At 38.7% G+C, this 16,673-nt stretch overlaps 1 protein-coding gene across 1 annotated transcript in view; it reads right to left on the reverse strand.

Annotated features, from left to right (window-relative positions):
- The window catches only part of CACNA1D (calcium voltage-gated channel subunit alpha1 D), a 324,288-nt gene that overhangs the window by 135,839 nt on the left and 171,776 nt on the right, over positions 1–16,673 (reverse strand). The window contains exons 5-7 of the mRNA XM_081284245.1: positions 11,610–11,752; positions 5,169–5,321; positions 4,470–4,666 (exon numbers count right to left, since the gene is read on the reverse strand). Of these exons, the coding sequence (XP_081140371.1) occupies positions 4,470–4,666; positions 5,169–5,321; positions 11,610–11,752 (493 nt within the window). The remainder of the gene's footprint in view (positions 1–4,469; positions 4,667–5,168; positions 5,322–11,609; positions 11,753–16,673) is intronic.

Here is a 16,673-nt window from a genome sequence, read left to right on the forward strand (position 1 = left end):
AAATATGAGAAAGGCAAGGCCTTGACTGATGACCTGGACAGGAATTTCCCAGGTGCTTCAAATGAAGGACACTGTCAGTTGACCATGAGCTTCCTATTAGAATCGGGCAACGGGCACCTCCATAAGTGTGTGTACCATTGAGGAAAGAGCTCAGTGCTCAGATGAGAGGCCATCAATGGCTTAGATGAATAGCTCTCTCCTGAAACCAATACTTTCAAAATTAGTTTTCTACATTGAAAAATATTTCCTCTAAGTTAAAGAAGAAAAAAAAGGAACACAAGCTATTCTAATTCTTTACCTTATAGATAAGGAAGTTAAAGTCCAGAGAGGTTCAGTAACTTGCCCAAGGTCACACAACCAGCCTCATATCCAGCCTCAATACTCTTATCTGCACTATGCCCTACCATCTTTATGGGCAACATATATATAAGTCAAACAACACTTTAGTTAGGTTTATATAGCTCACTTTTTTTAAAAAAAAAAAGCACTACAATAATTATTTTTCCACCAGAAGTCGATGATTTCACTATCCATGCTTCCAAATAATTCTGTCCTCGGTGTGCCTTTCTGCATATGGGATATACTGCTCTTCTCAAGACCCTGCTAGCCATTTGCCAGACACTATAGAGAATTACAGCATTAACTAGCTTGAGAATACTGACTGAACGTAAACTCAACTAGATATAAAACATTCCCCCACAAAGACTTTGTCCACCATATTCAAATACCTAAAGGATTGTGAAATTTGCTTGCAATTATTTAAAATGCAATCTCCTTTGTTACCCAAGATATTCCTTTTATGCCCTATTCATGGATTAAAAATAGATATTCAGACATGGTCCATCTACACTATGAGGCAGTAAACCTGGACCTCTTGAAGTGTGGCAACAGTCACTTTCATTTGATGAGCACCTGCTCTGTGCTGGACAGGGATGTTCTGTTCTAAAACACAGCTGTGTGGGTTTCCAGCTGAATGTGGCCCATAAAATATTAGGAAGGCTTGGTTCCTTGGCTCCTGCCCATCTCTATGATGGGTTAATAAATGCAATCAACAAGTAATTAAAAATAATTCTGATGTGTTTCAGAGAGTAAGATCTTAGAGAACACTCTGGAAGACATTACTTAGCTGCCCCCTAGTGTTTTGGAAGGATTCACAAACTGCTGACAAGTAGAAAAATGCCAAGAAAAGACTACTGGGGCGCCTGGGGTTGTGGCTTAGTGGTAGAGCACTTGCCTACCATGTGTGAGGCACTGGGTTCGATAACAGCACCCACATAGAAATAAATAAATAAATAAAGTTATTATGTCCAACTACAACTAAAATATTAAAAAAAAGGACTACTGGGTTCTAGTATAGACTAGGGGGTCCCCAAACTATAACCCAAAGGTCAAATCTAGCTGCTGCCTGCTTTTATATGACCTTCAAGTAGCTGTTACATTTTTAAATGTTGGGGGGCATGGCAAAAAAGAATATGTCATAACACATAAAATGTCATATGAAATTTAAATTTCAGGGTCCATAAATGACATCTAGATGGAATAGTGCCATACCTACTCCTTTGTATATTGTCTGTGGCTGGTCTTGAGCTCCAACAGCAGATCTAAATAATTCCAACAGGGACCACAGGCCTGCAAGGCCAAACATATTTACTACGTGGCCCTTTGTAAAAAAGTTTGCATATCCAAACTTTAGATAAAGAAAAAAAAAAAAAACAGCTAGAAGACCCTGGGAATATACAGTGATATCTCTATATCCCACTCTCTCCAGCTTCAAGATCTCAGACCTTCTATAAAGGAATATAGATTGATGTAATGTTTAGGAATTACTTAAGCTCCTCCATCAGAATAAAGAGGCTATGTAATTCATAGAGAATGTAATTATGTTGTCAAATTATTAACTATGTGATTGTCATACTAACAATAAAGATAATTATATCATCATCCTAGGTGATACTTAAAAGTTCTCTAGAAAGCAAATGGAAACTTGTTTGGGGAGAAAGTTTTCTCTTTTAATCACACGTTCCCAGAGTTTTCACTGCTTGGTAACAGGACAACTGTGAGGGAATCATCATGTAGAAATGTAACAAAGTGTAATATTATTCATTAGTCCAGGCATGTTGGATCAGCAGTTGACAATTCATCCATAACAATAAAGAGTAAAACAAATCTGAGGGGAATCAGATTTTTATTTTTTTAAAAAATTCAGAATGTTGCTTTCTGTACTGTTTGGGGGAATGGGTCAGAGTTTGGGCAATTTGGGCTGGGGTTGTGGCTGAGTGGTAGAGCACTTGCCTAGCATGTGTGAGGCCCTGGGTTCAAGCCTCAGCACCACATAAAAAAAATAAATAAAATTAAGGTATTGTGTTAAACTACAACTAAAAAACTTTAAAAAAAAAGAGTTTGGGCAATTTGGATGATTCTTTTTCTGTTTATCAGAAACTTCATGGAAAGATGGATTGAGGCCTCACTTTGAGTGGGATTTGCAATTTAGGAGACAGGCATAAAAACAAACACTTTATCTGACCTGAGAAGTCCCTATGCCTGGCCATGATCTAAGCTCATCCAATATAATATCCCACTTGGTTTCCTTTTCATGAAAAGGCCTTGTCTTACAAATATAATTAACAGATGTGCATATTGACTCACACAGAAGCACACAAACTCACTCTCACTCTTCCTCTTCCCCATCCCCCATAACAATCATAAAAATGAGGGAAGGAGGAGAAACAAGATATAACATGTTGTTGATACATAAGCCTTACCAAACTAGACTCACACTTTGGACACTAAATGTAAAAACATGCCTTGCCTAACATTGAACATGCAGTCGTCCCTCAGTATCTGCAGGGGATTGATTCCAGGACACACACCCCCCAATACCAAAATCCACAGATGCTCAAGTCCCTTATATAAAATGGCAATGCACTGCATATGACCTACACACATCCTCCTCCCATGTACTTTCAATCATCTCTAGATTGCTTTTGATTCTTAATACACTATAAATGCAATGTCAGTAGTCATTTAACTGCATTATTTATGGAAAGAGAAAAAGGTAGCACATATTCAGTAGAGGTGCAATCTTTTTTCATTCCCAAATATTTTAAGTCTGCAGTTGGCTGGATGTGGAGATGTGAGACCTGTGGATGTGGAACCCATGGATACAGAGGGTCGACTGTATAGGGGTTTCTATAACCTGGCAAGCATAGAGCCCACCAAGGAAGGGAAACAAAACCTATGTATAACCATTATGTGTCCTTAAAGTTATAGAGTAAAAAAATAATATAAAATCCTATCAAGTTTAGATTTGGAAACTATGAGACGCTACTTCTCAATTTGTAGGCCTTCTAACAAGAAGCCATCAATTCAAGTACTTCACTACTAATTTCCTTTTAACAATTCATTATTGGAATTCTAGTTAACCACAATTGGACTGGGATTTAGGCTCCAAATCTACATGTTAGCTATTTTTTTCCCAGTGACTCTTATATAGCAGGAAAGAATATCTAAACTTCTGTGAGGTTTTCAGTTCTACCAATAAGCCTGGCACTGTGGCACATGCCTATAATCCAGCAGCTCAGTAGCCTGAGGCAGGAGGATGGTGAGTTCAAAACCATCCTCAGCAAAAGCAAGGCACTAAGCAACTCAATGAGACCCTGTCTCTAAATAAAATACATAATAGGGCTGGGAATGTGGGGCTCATTGGCCTAGTGCCCCTTAGTTCAACCCCTGGTACCACCACCTCCCCCCTGCAAAATTCTACCAATAAACAAACTCAGCCAAGAAGTTTATAATACTACTGTACTTCATTCATAGTGTCAGAAACAAAAGGAATCAGACCCTAGTCATTGAAAGAATGTCCAGCTGTTGGATGAGACTACCAGCCTTGGTAGTTTGACACCTTTTCTGCCCTACCAGAGTTCTATAACCCCTAAGAGATAGGAAGAACTAAGGACTTGTGCTGGGCTGACTTATATTAATGCGAACATTATAAAAAAGAAATTATGATGGGAAAAACTTGTGCTGGGAAAAGGTTGTACTGAGCTATGAAAAGTATGAAAGGGATCCAGATTATCATCCCTTTGGAATCTAGTAAAATAATCTGCCTTTATGTATGAAAACTCAGTTTCAGCCTATGGAAGTTGAGTGAGAAACTACACTCTGGCTCTCAAGAGTTTAATCAGAACAGCCCTGGCCACCTGAAGTTCCTCCCACAGGGAACTGGGCAGTCAGCAACAATTCTCCAAGCAGCACTGGGGAAGGGGAAGACTAGAAGGCCAGAAGCCAATAATACGCAGAAGCCTTCAAGAACTTAACCCTAAGGGAGCAGAATGAAGAGACTCAATGAGTGAAAGCAAGGTCTACTTCCCTTCCCCAATAACTGACTTCCAGAGTTTCTTTTTCAGCCATCTCTCACTAAGGAAGCATCTATCCAAGGAAAGAATAAACTCTGTCCTCAAGTGGCTTACCCAGTACAGCACATCTGTCCAGCCCTCCATGGTGATACACTGAAACACAGTGAGCATGGCAAAGGCAAAGTTATCAAAATTGGTGATGCCTCCATTTGGGCCAACCCAGCCACTCCTACATTCCGTGCCATTGGCGGTACACTGGCGTCCATTCCCTGAGAACGCACATGGAGCTGGGTCCTCCTCAGCTACGATATCTGGAAAGACAAAGCAGGATATGCCACATTTGGAAGAGGAACATCCAAGCCCAGAAGACACGCTAAAGCCCAGAACACCCCATCTCCCACACTCATGCCATCTCAGAATCCTAGTTGCCCTTCAAGGCCATTTTGAATACTTCTTCCTCAATGGAATTTGCCATTTCCTCTTATCACAATCCACTACTCTTCACTCTGTACTCAATCTTACAGTTCTTTCCTGAGCTTATAGATCACAATGTTATTGGTTTGGCTCATGGAGGTCCCTTATCTTGTTTGCTAGGACACATTACACAGGAAATCAGAATGGAAAGGAGATTAAGTTCTCATTTATTCTTAACATAATTCACACTAAGAACTAGCTCAATAGACTTGCTGGTATATTTGGCATCAAGAAATACCCTTCTCACATTTTTTATTTTTATTTTCTAAAACCAAATGTTGCTTATTGGGGAAACCAAAACTTTTAAAAGTTAGATTAGTTACCATTTTCAGTTCTTACCTGAGTCAGCAAAAAAACATGTTTTGTGCATTTTTCCAATAAAAAGTTCCAATCCTATAATAGCATAGATTATGATTACAAATAATACCAAAAGGGCTATGTGAAGGAGGGGAACCATGGCTTTTATAATGGAGTTCAGGACAACTTGTAAACCTGGGAAAGAGAAAAATCAGTTTGTGAGCCAGGAAGACAATTCAGATGAGGCACATATATGATTCCTAATAATACTTGCTGTTTAAGATGTATAGTAATAAAACTGGATGGAAGGTGAGCTGAAGAGGAGAATTACAGATCATCTAATCCAACTGCCTATCAGGATGGAAAAACTGAAGCCTGAGAAGGACTGCTGATGTCACTCATTCATTTATTTATACATTACTTATCCATTCAACAAAACTCCTTGACCATCTACCATGTGCAAAATAAAGGTTAGTGCTTTGGATGATATGAAAAGATATTACATAAAGTCTCTCTCTCAAGGTTATGTTCTAGAAGGAAATATAAGAATATTATACAAATTATTCTCAGGTAGCACACAGATGCTATGAGCATATTAAATGGTTAAAATTAAAAAGAGATGAAAGACATTGCCCTTGAGTAGGGTGAGGGAAGACAACTCCTAACAGGGCCTACAGGGTGAGTAGGATGGATTTCCACAGATGGGCATGGAGTGAGAACCCAGTACCAAGAGCAGCACAGCAGGAATGAGCACAATGTAGGTTTGGGGTGAGGTTTTTTAAAAAATATATATGTATTTATTTATTTAGGTTTCAGGTGCACACAATATCTTTATTTCACATTTATGTAGTGCTGAAGATCGAACCCAGTGTCTCGTGTATGCTAGGGTGCACGCTAGGCGAGTGCTCTACCACTGAGCTACCACCCCAGCCCTGGGGCAAGTTTTGATCAGTGATCATGTAGTAGGAAAGAACATCAGGAAAGAGAAGAAGATTGCAGCCATATCACTCTGAGTTTTGAATTTGGGTTATGAAGCAAGACTTTAGTCCATCAGCAAAAGATAGCTTCCTCATAAAGATGAACAGGACAGCAACAGGTGAGACAGGCAAGAAGTATTTCAAGAGTGCCGGGACTTCCAGGTAGGTTAGAATGAGGATCAGGATGAGACCAGAACTGAACAGTCAGATGGAATGAAAGAAAGGCACTTGGTGGCACTCTGAATATCTAAGCCAGGGTAACAAAGCAAATCCCAACATCCAAAACAAAAACAAGTGTTTCAAAAGAAGGATCTTTCGGAATTAGGGAAAAGGCCAGGAGGCAGAGGAACAAGAGTGACTTTAGACCTATCCAGTTTGAACACTTGGCATAACATTAAGGTGCAAGTGTCCTGTAGCTGAAATGTGAGCTTGATAAAGGAGAGACACAGGCGTTGCACAGAGCAACCGTGCAGGTCCAACTGCCAAGGAAGAGATGGGAATGATGAAGAGGGTTGGTGGGGGATTGGGAAAAGGACAGCAGGAATCAGAACCCACACTAGAACCAGGCTTCCTGGCTCCCTGGTTACTGGTCCAGCGTTCTCCCCAACACCCATGATCTCAAATTCTGCTGTGTTTTTCTTTTCTCCTTGTCCCATTGTCTCTCTTTTCTCAAACTGCTCCTTTTCTAGTATATTCTTAGTTTCCTAATACCTATTCAAAGAAAGAATATAAGACACTGTGTACTAAAGGTAAATAAATTAAAAGTCAGAATAAGCAAAGGAAAGAGAATACTTACCAGCAATAAAAAACAAGTTTGCCATTACAAGTAGCATTGGGAAGAGGCAGGGGAGTGGGAAGGTCAGGGAGGGAAGATTGACAAGAGGGTTTCACATCCAGGAAGACCCTGTCTTTCTAAAGCCTTCAATACAATACAATACTCGGTGCTACCTTTAAATGTTTAAATGTTTATTTGGGGGGAAATATGACAAGTAGTATGATTTTCAATATGTTTGCATCCTAAAAGGAATTAAATGGAGGGGCGTGAAAAACATTGGCTCGAAACTATGTGGAGGGGCTGGGGCTCGGGCTCAGTGTAGCGAGCTTGCCTTGCAAATGTGAGGCCCTAGGTTCGATCCTCAGCACCACATAAAAATAAATTAACAAATAAAAGTATTGTCTCCATCTACAACTAAAAGAATATTTTTTTAAAAAATTAACTATGTGGACAGATTTATTTATTTATTTTTTTGAGAGAGAGACAGAGGATTTTTTTAATATTTATTTTTTAGTTTTCTGCGGACACAACATCTTTGTATGTGGTGCTGAGGATCAAACCCGGGCCACACGCATGCCAGGCAAGCGCACTACCACTTGAGCCACATCCCCAGCCCCAGATTTTTTATTCGGTTTTTTTTTTTTGGGGGGGGGGTGGGAGACATGGATAGGTCATCCCAAATCATCCATCGGTTAGCTTTTCAAGATTATGGAAACTATATGCCTCACGAACATTTTTATGTTTAGTGTAACAACTGTATTTCAGATTGGCCCAATTTATGAGATGATAGAGTTGTACCTTAATGTGAACAAGTATATGAACTTTATATTCAGTTCCTTTGGACATAATCAACATGTACAGTAGATCTCATGGGACTCTAATCAAGGAGGTATGAGAAGGAATAGAATGAATTGCCAGGCCAAGAATGAGGGGACGTGGTGCTGGCCTTGTGCAGCTGCCCACCAGCTTGAGAACCTCTAGTCACCACCTCTTGACAGGCCTTGGCTTGCTTATTTAAAAGAAGATGCAGAGAAAAGAGACTTTTTTTAACAGATGATGCTTAGAAAACTGGATAACTATGTGTAGAAAAATTAAGTTAGACTGCTCTCTCTGATCCTGAACAAAACTCAAATTGAAAGGGATCAAAGACGTAGGAATTATATCAAACTCTACAACTGCTAAAAGAAAACATAGGGCCAACACTTCATCATGTAAGTGCTGGCACTGGCTTCCTTAGTAAGACTCCAAAAGCACAAGAAATAAAACCAAGACTTCAATAAGTGGGATGCCATCAAACTGAAAAGGAAATGATTAAGAGCATAAGAGAGCCCACAGAATGGGAGAAAATCTTGGCCAGCTACTCCTCTGATAGGGGATTGATATCCAGAATATACAAAGAACTCAAAAAACACCTAAAACACACACAAAAAAAAACCCAAATAACCCAAATCAATAAATGGACAAAAGAACTAAATAGAAACTTCTGAAAGAAGAAACACAAATGACCAAATCCATGAAAAAATGTTCAGCATCTCTAGCATAATTAGGGAAATGTAAATCAAAATTGCACTAAGATTTTTTTCTTACTCCAGTCAGAATGGCAATGATCAAGAATATGAATAATAAAAAATGCTGGTGAGATGTGGGGAAAAGGTACACTTGTATGTTCTTGGTGGGACTGTTGCCTAGTACAACCAATCTGGAAAGCAGTATGGAGACTCCTCAAAAAACTAGGGATGGAACCACCAATATGACCAGCTATCCCACTCATTGGTATTTTCCCCAAAGATCTAAAATCAGCATACTGCAGCAATATAGCTACCTCAAAGTTTAGAGCAGCATAATTCACAATAGCTAAAATATGAAATCAATCCAGATGCCTGTCAATAGATGAATGGATTAAGAAACTGTGGCATTTATATACAATGGAGCTCTACTCGGCTATAAAAAAGGATGAGATTATGGCATTTGCTGGTAAATGGATGGAAATGGAGAATATGGTTCTAAAGAATTAAGGTAAATTCAGGAGCTCAAAGGTCAAATATTTTCTCTTATATGCAGAAACTAGAGTAAAATAAAGGAAAGGGGGATGAAAGGATAGGATACTATAAAGAACCAATCAAATGTAAATTAATACACAAGTCAAAGGAAGTCAAGTAGAGGAAGGAGAATGGAAGAGGGAAGGAAGGATAGGAGAGAAAGGGAGGATCATGAACTGAAACTGATTTCCATGTATGTACAAGTTTGTCAGGATGAACTAAAAAGCTCTGATTTTAAAAAAAATGCAGACATACCAGAGTATCTTTAGAGTTCTTTCCCACTTTGATGATCTTGGAATTTGGTAAACACTGATCAGCTAACGGAATCCGGGTGATAAAGAACTCCACAAACGTCTGAACTACCACTTTTGAAATACACTTGCCTTTCACTAATGACTATTCCCATACAAACATGCACACAAAATTATGTCTTCTAGAATAGTCTGAAATCTCTTTTGAAGGGAGCAGACAATTCATAGATAAGTATAAATAATGAAACATTCCTAGGCATTTTCAATGACTGCAGGTACTTAGAGAAGAATCATCAAGCCACAGATGCCAACCAACACAGGAAACAGCATGGCCCTGGAACCTAACTCCTTCCCCTAAAAAATCCATTTGGGTTTGATGAGAGGAATGAATGTTCCCTTCTTGGTCAGTTAAAATACGGGCTTAAAAGTCCTCCTGTTTCTCCCTGTTGTCCTGTAGTGGGAGAGATCAGATTTCCTTCAAGTTGCAAATAGCAGTGTTTCTTGGAAAAAGTTAAGCTATACAGTTGAAAACTGGCTCTCCAGAGTATGGAGGGGCACAGTACTAGTCCGTCTGCAGAAACCTCATTAGTCAACATAATGCCACGTGGATTCTGGAATTTTCACCGGCCAGAGGTGCTCATGCACGCATGAGCCACAGCCTCAAAAGTCTGCACGCAACAGTCCTGTCATTTTTCTCTTTGGGGGAAAAGGCTGTCATGGTTACTTTGAAATTAGATTAAGCTATAACAACTAAATCGGAAACAACATGTTTGCTCACTGAAATTCTCATTTAATCATGTTACACTTAAAAAAGTCAGTCATTTTCAAGGTATTTCTACTTTTCTCAATTGCTTCCAGACAGTTCTGTGGTTCAGACTTGTGCTGATCTTTTTCAATGAAAATAAATGAACCATCTGGAAAAACAAGTACACATAAAACACCACTTCCTACATTTTAAAATGTTAAATTTGGAAATAATTCTGTGGGTTTTTTTTCTTCCAGAGGATTTTTGGTGCATTCTGAGTGCCAACAGGTTTAATAAAATTCCATGAAGAATTTCTGGAGAAGAAAAAAAAAAATCTGTGCTCTTCCGATGACTATGAATTGTAGAAAACAGGCACATCCTTAGTCCTGTATCCTTAACTTCAGTTTTGAGCAGGCGACCATCTCAGAAGCACCAGTCCTAAGAAAGGCATTAGGACTTCTATCCTTTGAAGTCCCCAATACAGGGGTCCGCCTAAAGGGAAGGACAATGAGGCAAACCCCATACTTCTCAGAGAAGGCTTAGAGGCCTGCAGCTCCAGGCAGCAGTGCACCTGTTCCAATCCAGGTATGATTCAACCTGGCCTGGAGGTCTGATCCAGAAGTAAAACAGGGCCTGGCACTCCCTGGTACGGAGGGCTTAGTGGATACCACCACTATCTCTGGCTCTGAGAACTTCCTCTGTGCTTCAGACATGGTGCTAGGGCTCTCCCTCCATTCTCTAATTAGGTTCTCACAACCACCTTCAAGGCAGGAACTGCTGTACCCTGTATGCTGGTGTGGGAGCTTAAACATTCATCCCTTTCCCTCAGAACTAGACAGACATATAAAGAATGAAATTAAGTCATTTGCAATAAAAAGGGTGGAACTTGAGAACACTATCTTAAATGGAATAAGTCAAACTCAGAAAGTCAAGGGTTGTATGTTTTCTTTCATTTGTGGAAGCTGAAGAAGAAAATCAGGGAGAGGGTTTTGGATCTCATGAAAATTGAAGGGAGATAAGTAGAATAGAGGAAAGGGATTGGGAGAGGCAGGAGGGAAAGAAAAGGAAAAATACTAGGGAATAATATTGGCCAAAATATATTGTTATATTATGTGCATGTATAAATACGCAACAATGAATCCCACTGTTACGTACAACTATAATGCACCAAAATATGGAAAAAATAACTGGACAGGCACCATTCTTAGTAGTAGGATGGCTATCCATATTTTCCAGAAGCCCAACCCCTGTTGCTCCGCACTTTGAAAAAAGGCTGTGAGGCGAGTCCTCCAATACCCTCCATCTACATCACCTACCACTTTCAGAGAGGCAGGCCCGGGAACAGGGAGATGGTGGTGGTATACCATCAGAGAAGAAAACTACACTGGAATCTGGATGTATGAAGCCAAGGTCTCCCACCACTACCCAGCCTCTCCGCAAGAGGAGTCTCTCTTCTACAAAATCAGAATGACAATAATCACCACATGCCCCCTTTCAGGGCTATCTTGGAGATCCAAAATGACAGTGCAAACCACAGTGTTCTGTCAACTGTAAAGGCATCCATGGTCGGTCAGCTGCTGGGCTACTGACGGGTACAAGGCAACTCACCTCAAAGCACTCTGTTTCATAATCCTGAGACCCACCTAGAAGAAACAGATCAGCACAGTCCTGGCTCTAGGAAACAAAAAGTGCTTACTGGGCACTCCTGATACTAGTCGAAGTGGTCGTAACACTCGGAAGGCACGGAGGGCTTTGACATCAAAGCCTCCTGATTTGCCGCTAGAGTGGTTCCCGCCTTCTGTTTCTTTGGTTAATTGTTCCAAAATTACACTAAACAATCTGAAAGAAAGAAAGAAATGTCTGTCACTCAGGGAAGCAAAATAGGATGATAATAGTAGTTATTTTTAAACAAGGGCTAATTCTGGGAGGCTGCTGCCTAAGTAAAAAGGAGGCAGAAAATAGGGTTCTTACCCTATCCCTTGTTCTAAAAGGATTTGGGATAGGAGCTAATGTCATCTGTTTCCATGCCAATAGAGCATCCCAAAGCAAGTTAACCTCCACCAAAGTAGAGACTCACAGGGGATCCAGTGATGACAAGTGGAATTGCCCCCAATCAAAATGGAAATAACAGTGATCCTGGTGATCACCATCTATGAGTACCGGTGATATGCGTAAGCACTTCACATCTCATCACATATGTTGTGCAGCAGGGATCAACAACATTTTACGAGTGCAGAGACAAATTCAATGGGAACAAGTAATCTGTTCAATGTCACGCAACTAGTGGCCAACCATTTGAAACCAGGTGTGCTGGTCCCATGAGAATGCAGGTTCCATAAGGACACAAAGTCTTTTCAAAGACTTTGTAAAATAATTTGTTTTTACTGTTTTGTTCCTTTAGTCTGTTCTAGCCTAGTGCCTAAAACAGCTCCTGACATACAGGAAGTGCTCAAAAAATATTTCATGAGTAAATCAATGAATGACTTCAAAGTCCCACATCTTAATGTGTTATACCACTTTCAAAGCAGTCACTGACACACACCCCCACCCAAACCCTCATAGGAATATTTAGGAAATGATGTAAATCACAGATGCTAAGGAGCTGTGCAAAGACTAAAAACAGTTACCTGAGGGAAGGGATTAATACCATTCTCTTTTGAAATGTGAATAATATTGTATTTGGCAAACAGGATGAATTTTTTCTTGCTCTCAGAAGGTTTTTTTTTTTCCAGATAAAGCTATTTTCAGGCAATCTGTTCATTTGACAGTTACTTTTACTCTTTTAAATAAATATTTATTCTTTGGAATTGTTACTCGTTTTTCAGAATAAATATAAACTTACCCACTGCAAATAGCATCGACTCTGGCCAATCAGATTGTAGGAATGATTGGCCCAGCAACAAAGAAAAGGTTCCTAAAGTTTAATTAGCAGCCAAAGGAGAAATTCTGCCACCACTGGCAGGCCTCTGGATCACCAAGACACTAAGTCCATAAAACGCAGGGTGGTCTGATTACAATCCTGATCGGGCACAGCCATGTCGTTCTGGGCATTTATAGACCAGCTCTTTGTTGTAATAACAGTACAGCAATTAGCAACAGATCCAGCCAGAAGGGAAAATAAGCCAGATATCTACCTTTTCAAAGACTTTGTAAAATAATTTGTTTTTAGTTTTTCAAAGCCTCTTACGACAGGCTCTCCCTAGTTATAACTGGGGAAACATATCATATTTATGATAGGTTTCTCATTAGCCTAGTTTAAAAAAATTACTGTGAACTCCTTCAACAAGAACAAATTCATAGCCACACAGAAACCAAGCAAAAGGAAGAGGAAAAACCTCAAAATCTTCTGAAATATAGAAGCTACAGGAATTTTCATCCCATGGGATTAGGAAAGTAATTTATGCAGGTGGTGACTTAAGATTGCCTTCAAGTATCAGTGTTTTGCAGTGTGTACTTTATAGTTCTTTTATACCGTGTTCTTCAGCAATGGCCTTGAAAATAGGTGAATAATGTCTCTCCCATTGCAGAAGAGGCTGAGGAGAAGAGAAGCCAGCTGCTATTCCTGGACTGTACTGGGCTGGAAGGGGCTGGACTACTTCCATACCTAACAGTTCTGAAACTGTTAGGAGTTTAGGAAAGTTTCTTTCTTTGGGCCTCAGTATCCCCCTAGGTAAAATGAGAAGTCTGGATTTAGGGACACCAGAACCCTGCCCTTCCCATTCTCATATTCTGTGATTCTAGTTCCCCTCATTACCACTGTACCAAAACACACATACACACACACACAGTGCCTAAAATGATAAGGACATGAGAAGAACATAATATTTACCCCAAGACAAGAGGAAAAGAAAAAAGAAAGAACCGCCTTAGTAGCTGCAGAATGAGGACACCATGCTCTTCTTCACAAAAGTTTCAGGGATGAGCCTGAATGCCTAAATGTCTCTTTACTGAAAAGTCAGAGAAGTAGGATAAAAGTGGATTTGAATCAGACTGTATTTTAAAGGGAGTGACGTCAGCTCTGCTAGGCCCATTGAGTCCTCCTATGGTCACATTATTAACAGCTAATATTTTAGAAATACCCATTACTTCCTTAATGCTTGGTTAGTGGGAATATTGACAAAAATAATAGGTCATTGTGGACTTGGAACAGAAAATCCATTGGACTGAGATACAGACTGTAGTTGGAAACTCTAGTGAGCAGGAATTTGATTCAAATGAACACATCATAATTCATCTTTTAAAAACTTTTATTCTACTTTTTCTTGGACTGTAATTTAATGTACATTTTAGATAAAAAATAATAATATGCTCTAAAGTTTTTTTGTATTTAATGAGAAAAAGATTGATGAGTCCGGTTCTACTTTAGTTTCCTATGTAACTTAACTTTTAAAATCAAGTTTATTATTTTAATTTACAAATAATAAAATATACCCATTTATAGTGCAGAATAAGGCGAGTCTGCAAAGCATATGTCTAGGTAACAAACACGACCACCAAGGTGGACTATCTCCAACCCCTCCAACAGCTCTCTCATTCCCCAACGCAGTCATCTTCCCTCTGTCCATCCTCAAGGATCCACAGCTTGGCTCTTTATCCACATAAGATTTTTCCTCTTCTATAGCCTATAACAATAGGATCATGTAGTATATTCTCCTTTTTGTTTATCTTCTTTTGCTTACCATGTTTTCTTTAGGTTCAGCCAAGTTGTTAAATTTATCAGTAGTTTGTTTCTTGTTATGGGGAGTAAAATTCCACTATGTAAATAAACCATGGTGAGTTTATCATTCACCTGTTGTGGGATATTTGAGTTATATGAAACCAGCTTTCCTCTATTATGAATAGTCTTTCTGTGGACATGTGTTTTCATTTGCCTTGGATAAAAACCCAGGAGAATTAGTAATAAAGTCACATGATGGGTTTAACATTGTAAGAAACTGGAAAGATTTTCCCAAGTGGTCGTACCACTTTCCACTTCTAGACGTATTGTGCGACAGATCCAGTTGCTCCACATGTTGGCTAGGGTTGGATATTTTTGGTCTATTTACGTTTAGTAATCTTAGTGGGCACATAGTATTGCCATGTGGTTTCAAGTGACATTTTAAAAATTACTAATGATGTTCATCTTTTCAGAAGTTTGTTGGCCTTCTTTGGGGGCAGGGTTGAAGACCTATTCAAATTTTTTGTTCACTTATGTCTTGCTATTAAGTGGTAAAAATTCTTTATATATTTTGAATACAAATCCTCTGTTAGATGTAGATACTGTGAACAGTTTTCCTAGTCTGAATTGGCTTTTCACTTTCTTCTGTCTTTTGAAGGAAAGTTCTAAATTTTGACAAAAGTTTTATTTTTCAATTATCTTTTTTATGGCTTTGTATCCCTGAGAAATTTCTGCCTACTCTGAGATCATAAAGATATTTTCCCATATTTTCTCCTAGAAATTTTATAGTTTTTAAATCTCACAAGTAGGCCTCTGATCCATGTTAAGGTAATAGTTATATATGGTTTGAAGTAAGAATATAATTTTTTTATATTGATGAACAGTCATCCCAGCACCATTTGTTGAAAGTTTCTTCTTATAAAGACATTTTTCTAAAACCAATTGATTACAAATATATGGGTCTATCCCATTGATTTTTATGTCAACTCCTTATGCCAATGTCATACTATGTTGACTCCTACAGCTTTACAGTAAGCCTTAAAGTCAGGTTCCAGCTTTGTCTTTAAAGATTTCTTAGGCTAGTATAGATTCTCTCTCATTTCCACATAAGTTTTGGAATAAGACCGTCATTCTTCTACAAAAATCCTGCTGGGATCTATATTAGGATTCAATACATAGGGTGTAATTTATTTCCAAATCAAGCTAACAATATTGAATCTTTCAAAATGTAAGCATAGTACTCCATTTCTTTAGGTCTTCTTTAATTTCTCTCAGCAAGATTTTGTCATTTTAGTGGACTATTTATGCCTAAATAGTTTAAGTTTGGGGGGTTCTAGTGTAAAGTAACATTATAAATATTCATTTCCAATTGCTAGTACATAGAAATCCCCAGGATTTTTTTACAGTGCCCTTTAATCTAGAAACATTCATTCAGAAAATCCATCTATGGTTTTAATCTTTTAAATTCTCTGAGATTTATTTTATGGCCAAGAATGTTGTCTCTCTTGATAAATGTTCCATGTACAAATGAAAAGAATGTGTATTCTGCTCTTATTAAACCAAGAGTTTTAAAAAAACAAACGATTAGGTCAATGGTATTGTTCAAGTCTCCCTACATCCTTAGTGATTTTCTGTCTACATGATCCATCAATACACTTCAACAGAGTATTGAGACGTACAATTATAGTTGTAGATTTATCTATTCCTCTTTTGCTTCTATCAATTTTTACTATGTATTTTGAAGCTCTGTTATGAGACATATGTAAATGAGGATTGTTACATTCTCCTGATGAAATGATTTGGGGGCACAGGGTGCTGGGGAAATCAAACCCAGGGCTTCAGACATGCCAAACAAGTTCTTTACCACTGAGCCATATCCCCAGTCCCAATAAAATGATTCTTTACCATTATGAAGTCTGTCTATGCCTGATAATATTCCTTATTCTAAAGTCTACTTTTGAGGTAGTAATATAGCCATTCTGGCTTCATTTTGATAATTTTTGCATGGTATACATTTTCCTGTCCTTTTACTTTCAAATTGTGTCTTTATATTTAATGTGTGTGAAGACACCAAAGAGTTGGGTCTTGTTTTTGTACATGCAC

The sequence above is a fragment of the Spermophilus citellus genome (assembly GCF_964194105.1).
Source record: "Spermophilus citellus genome assembly, chromosome: 3".
Lineage (NCBI taxonomy): Eukaryota > Metazoa > Chordata > Mammalia > Rodentia > Sciuridae > Spermophilus > Spermophilus citellus.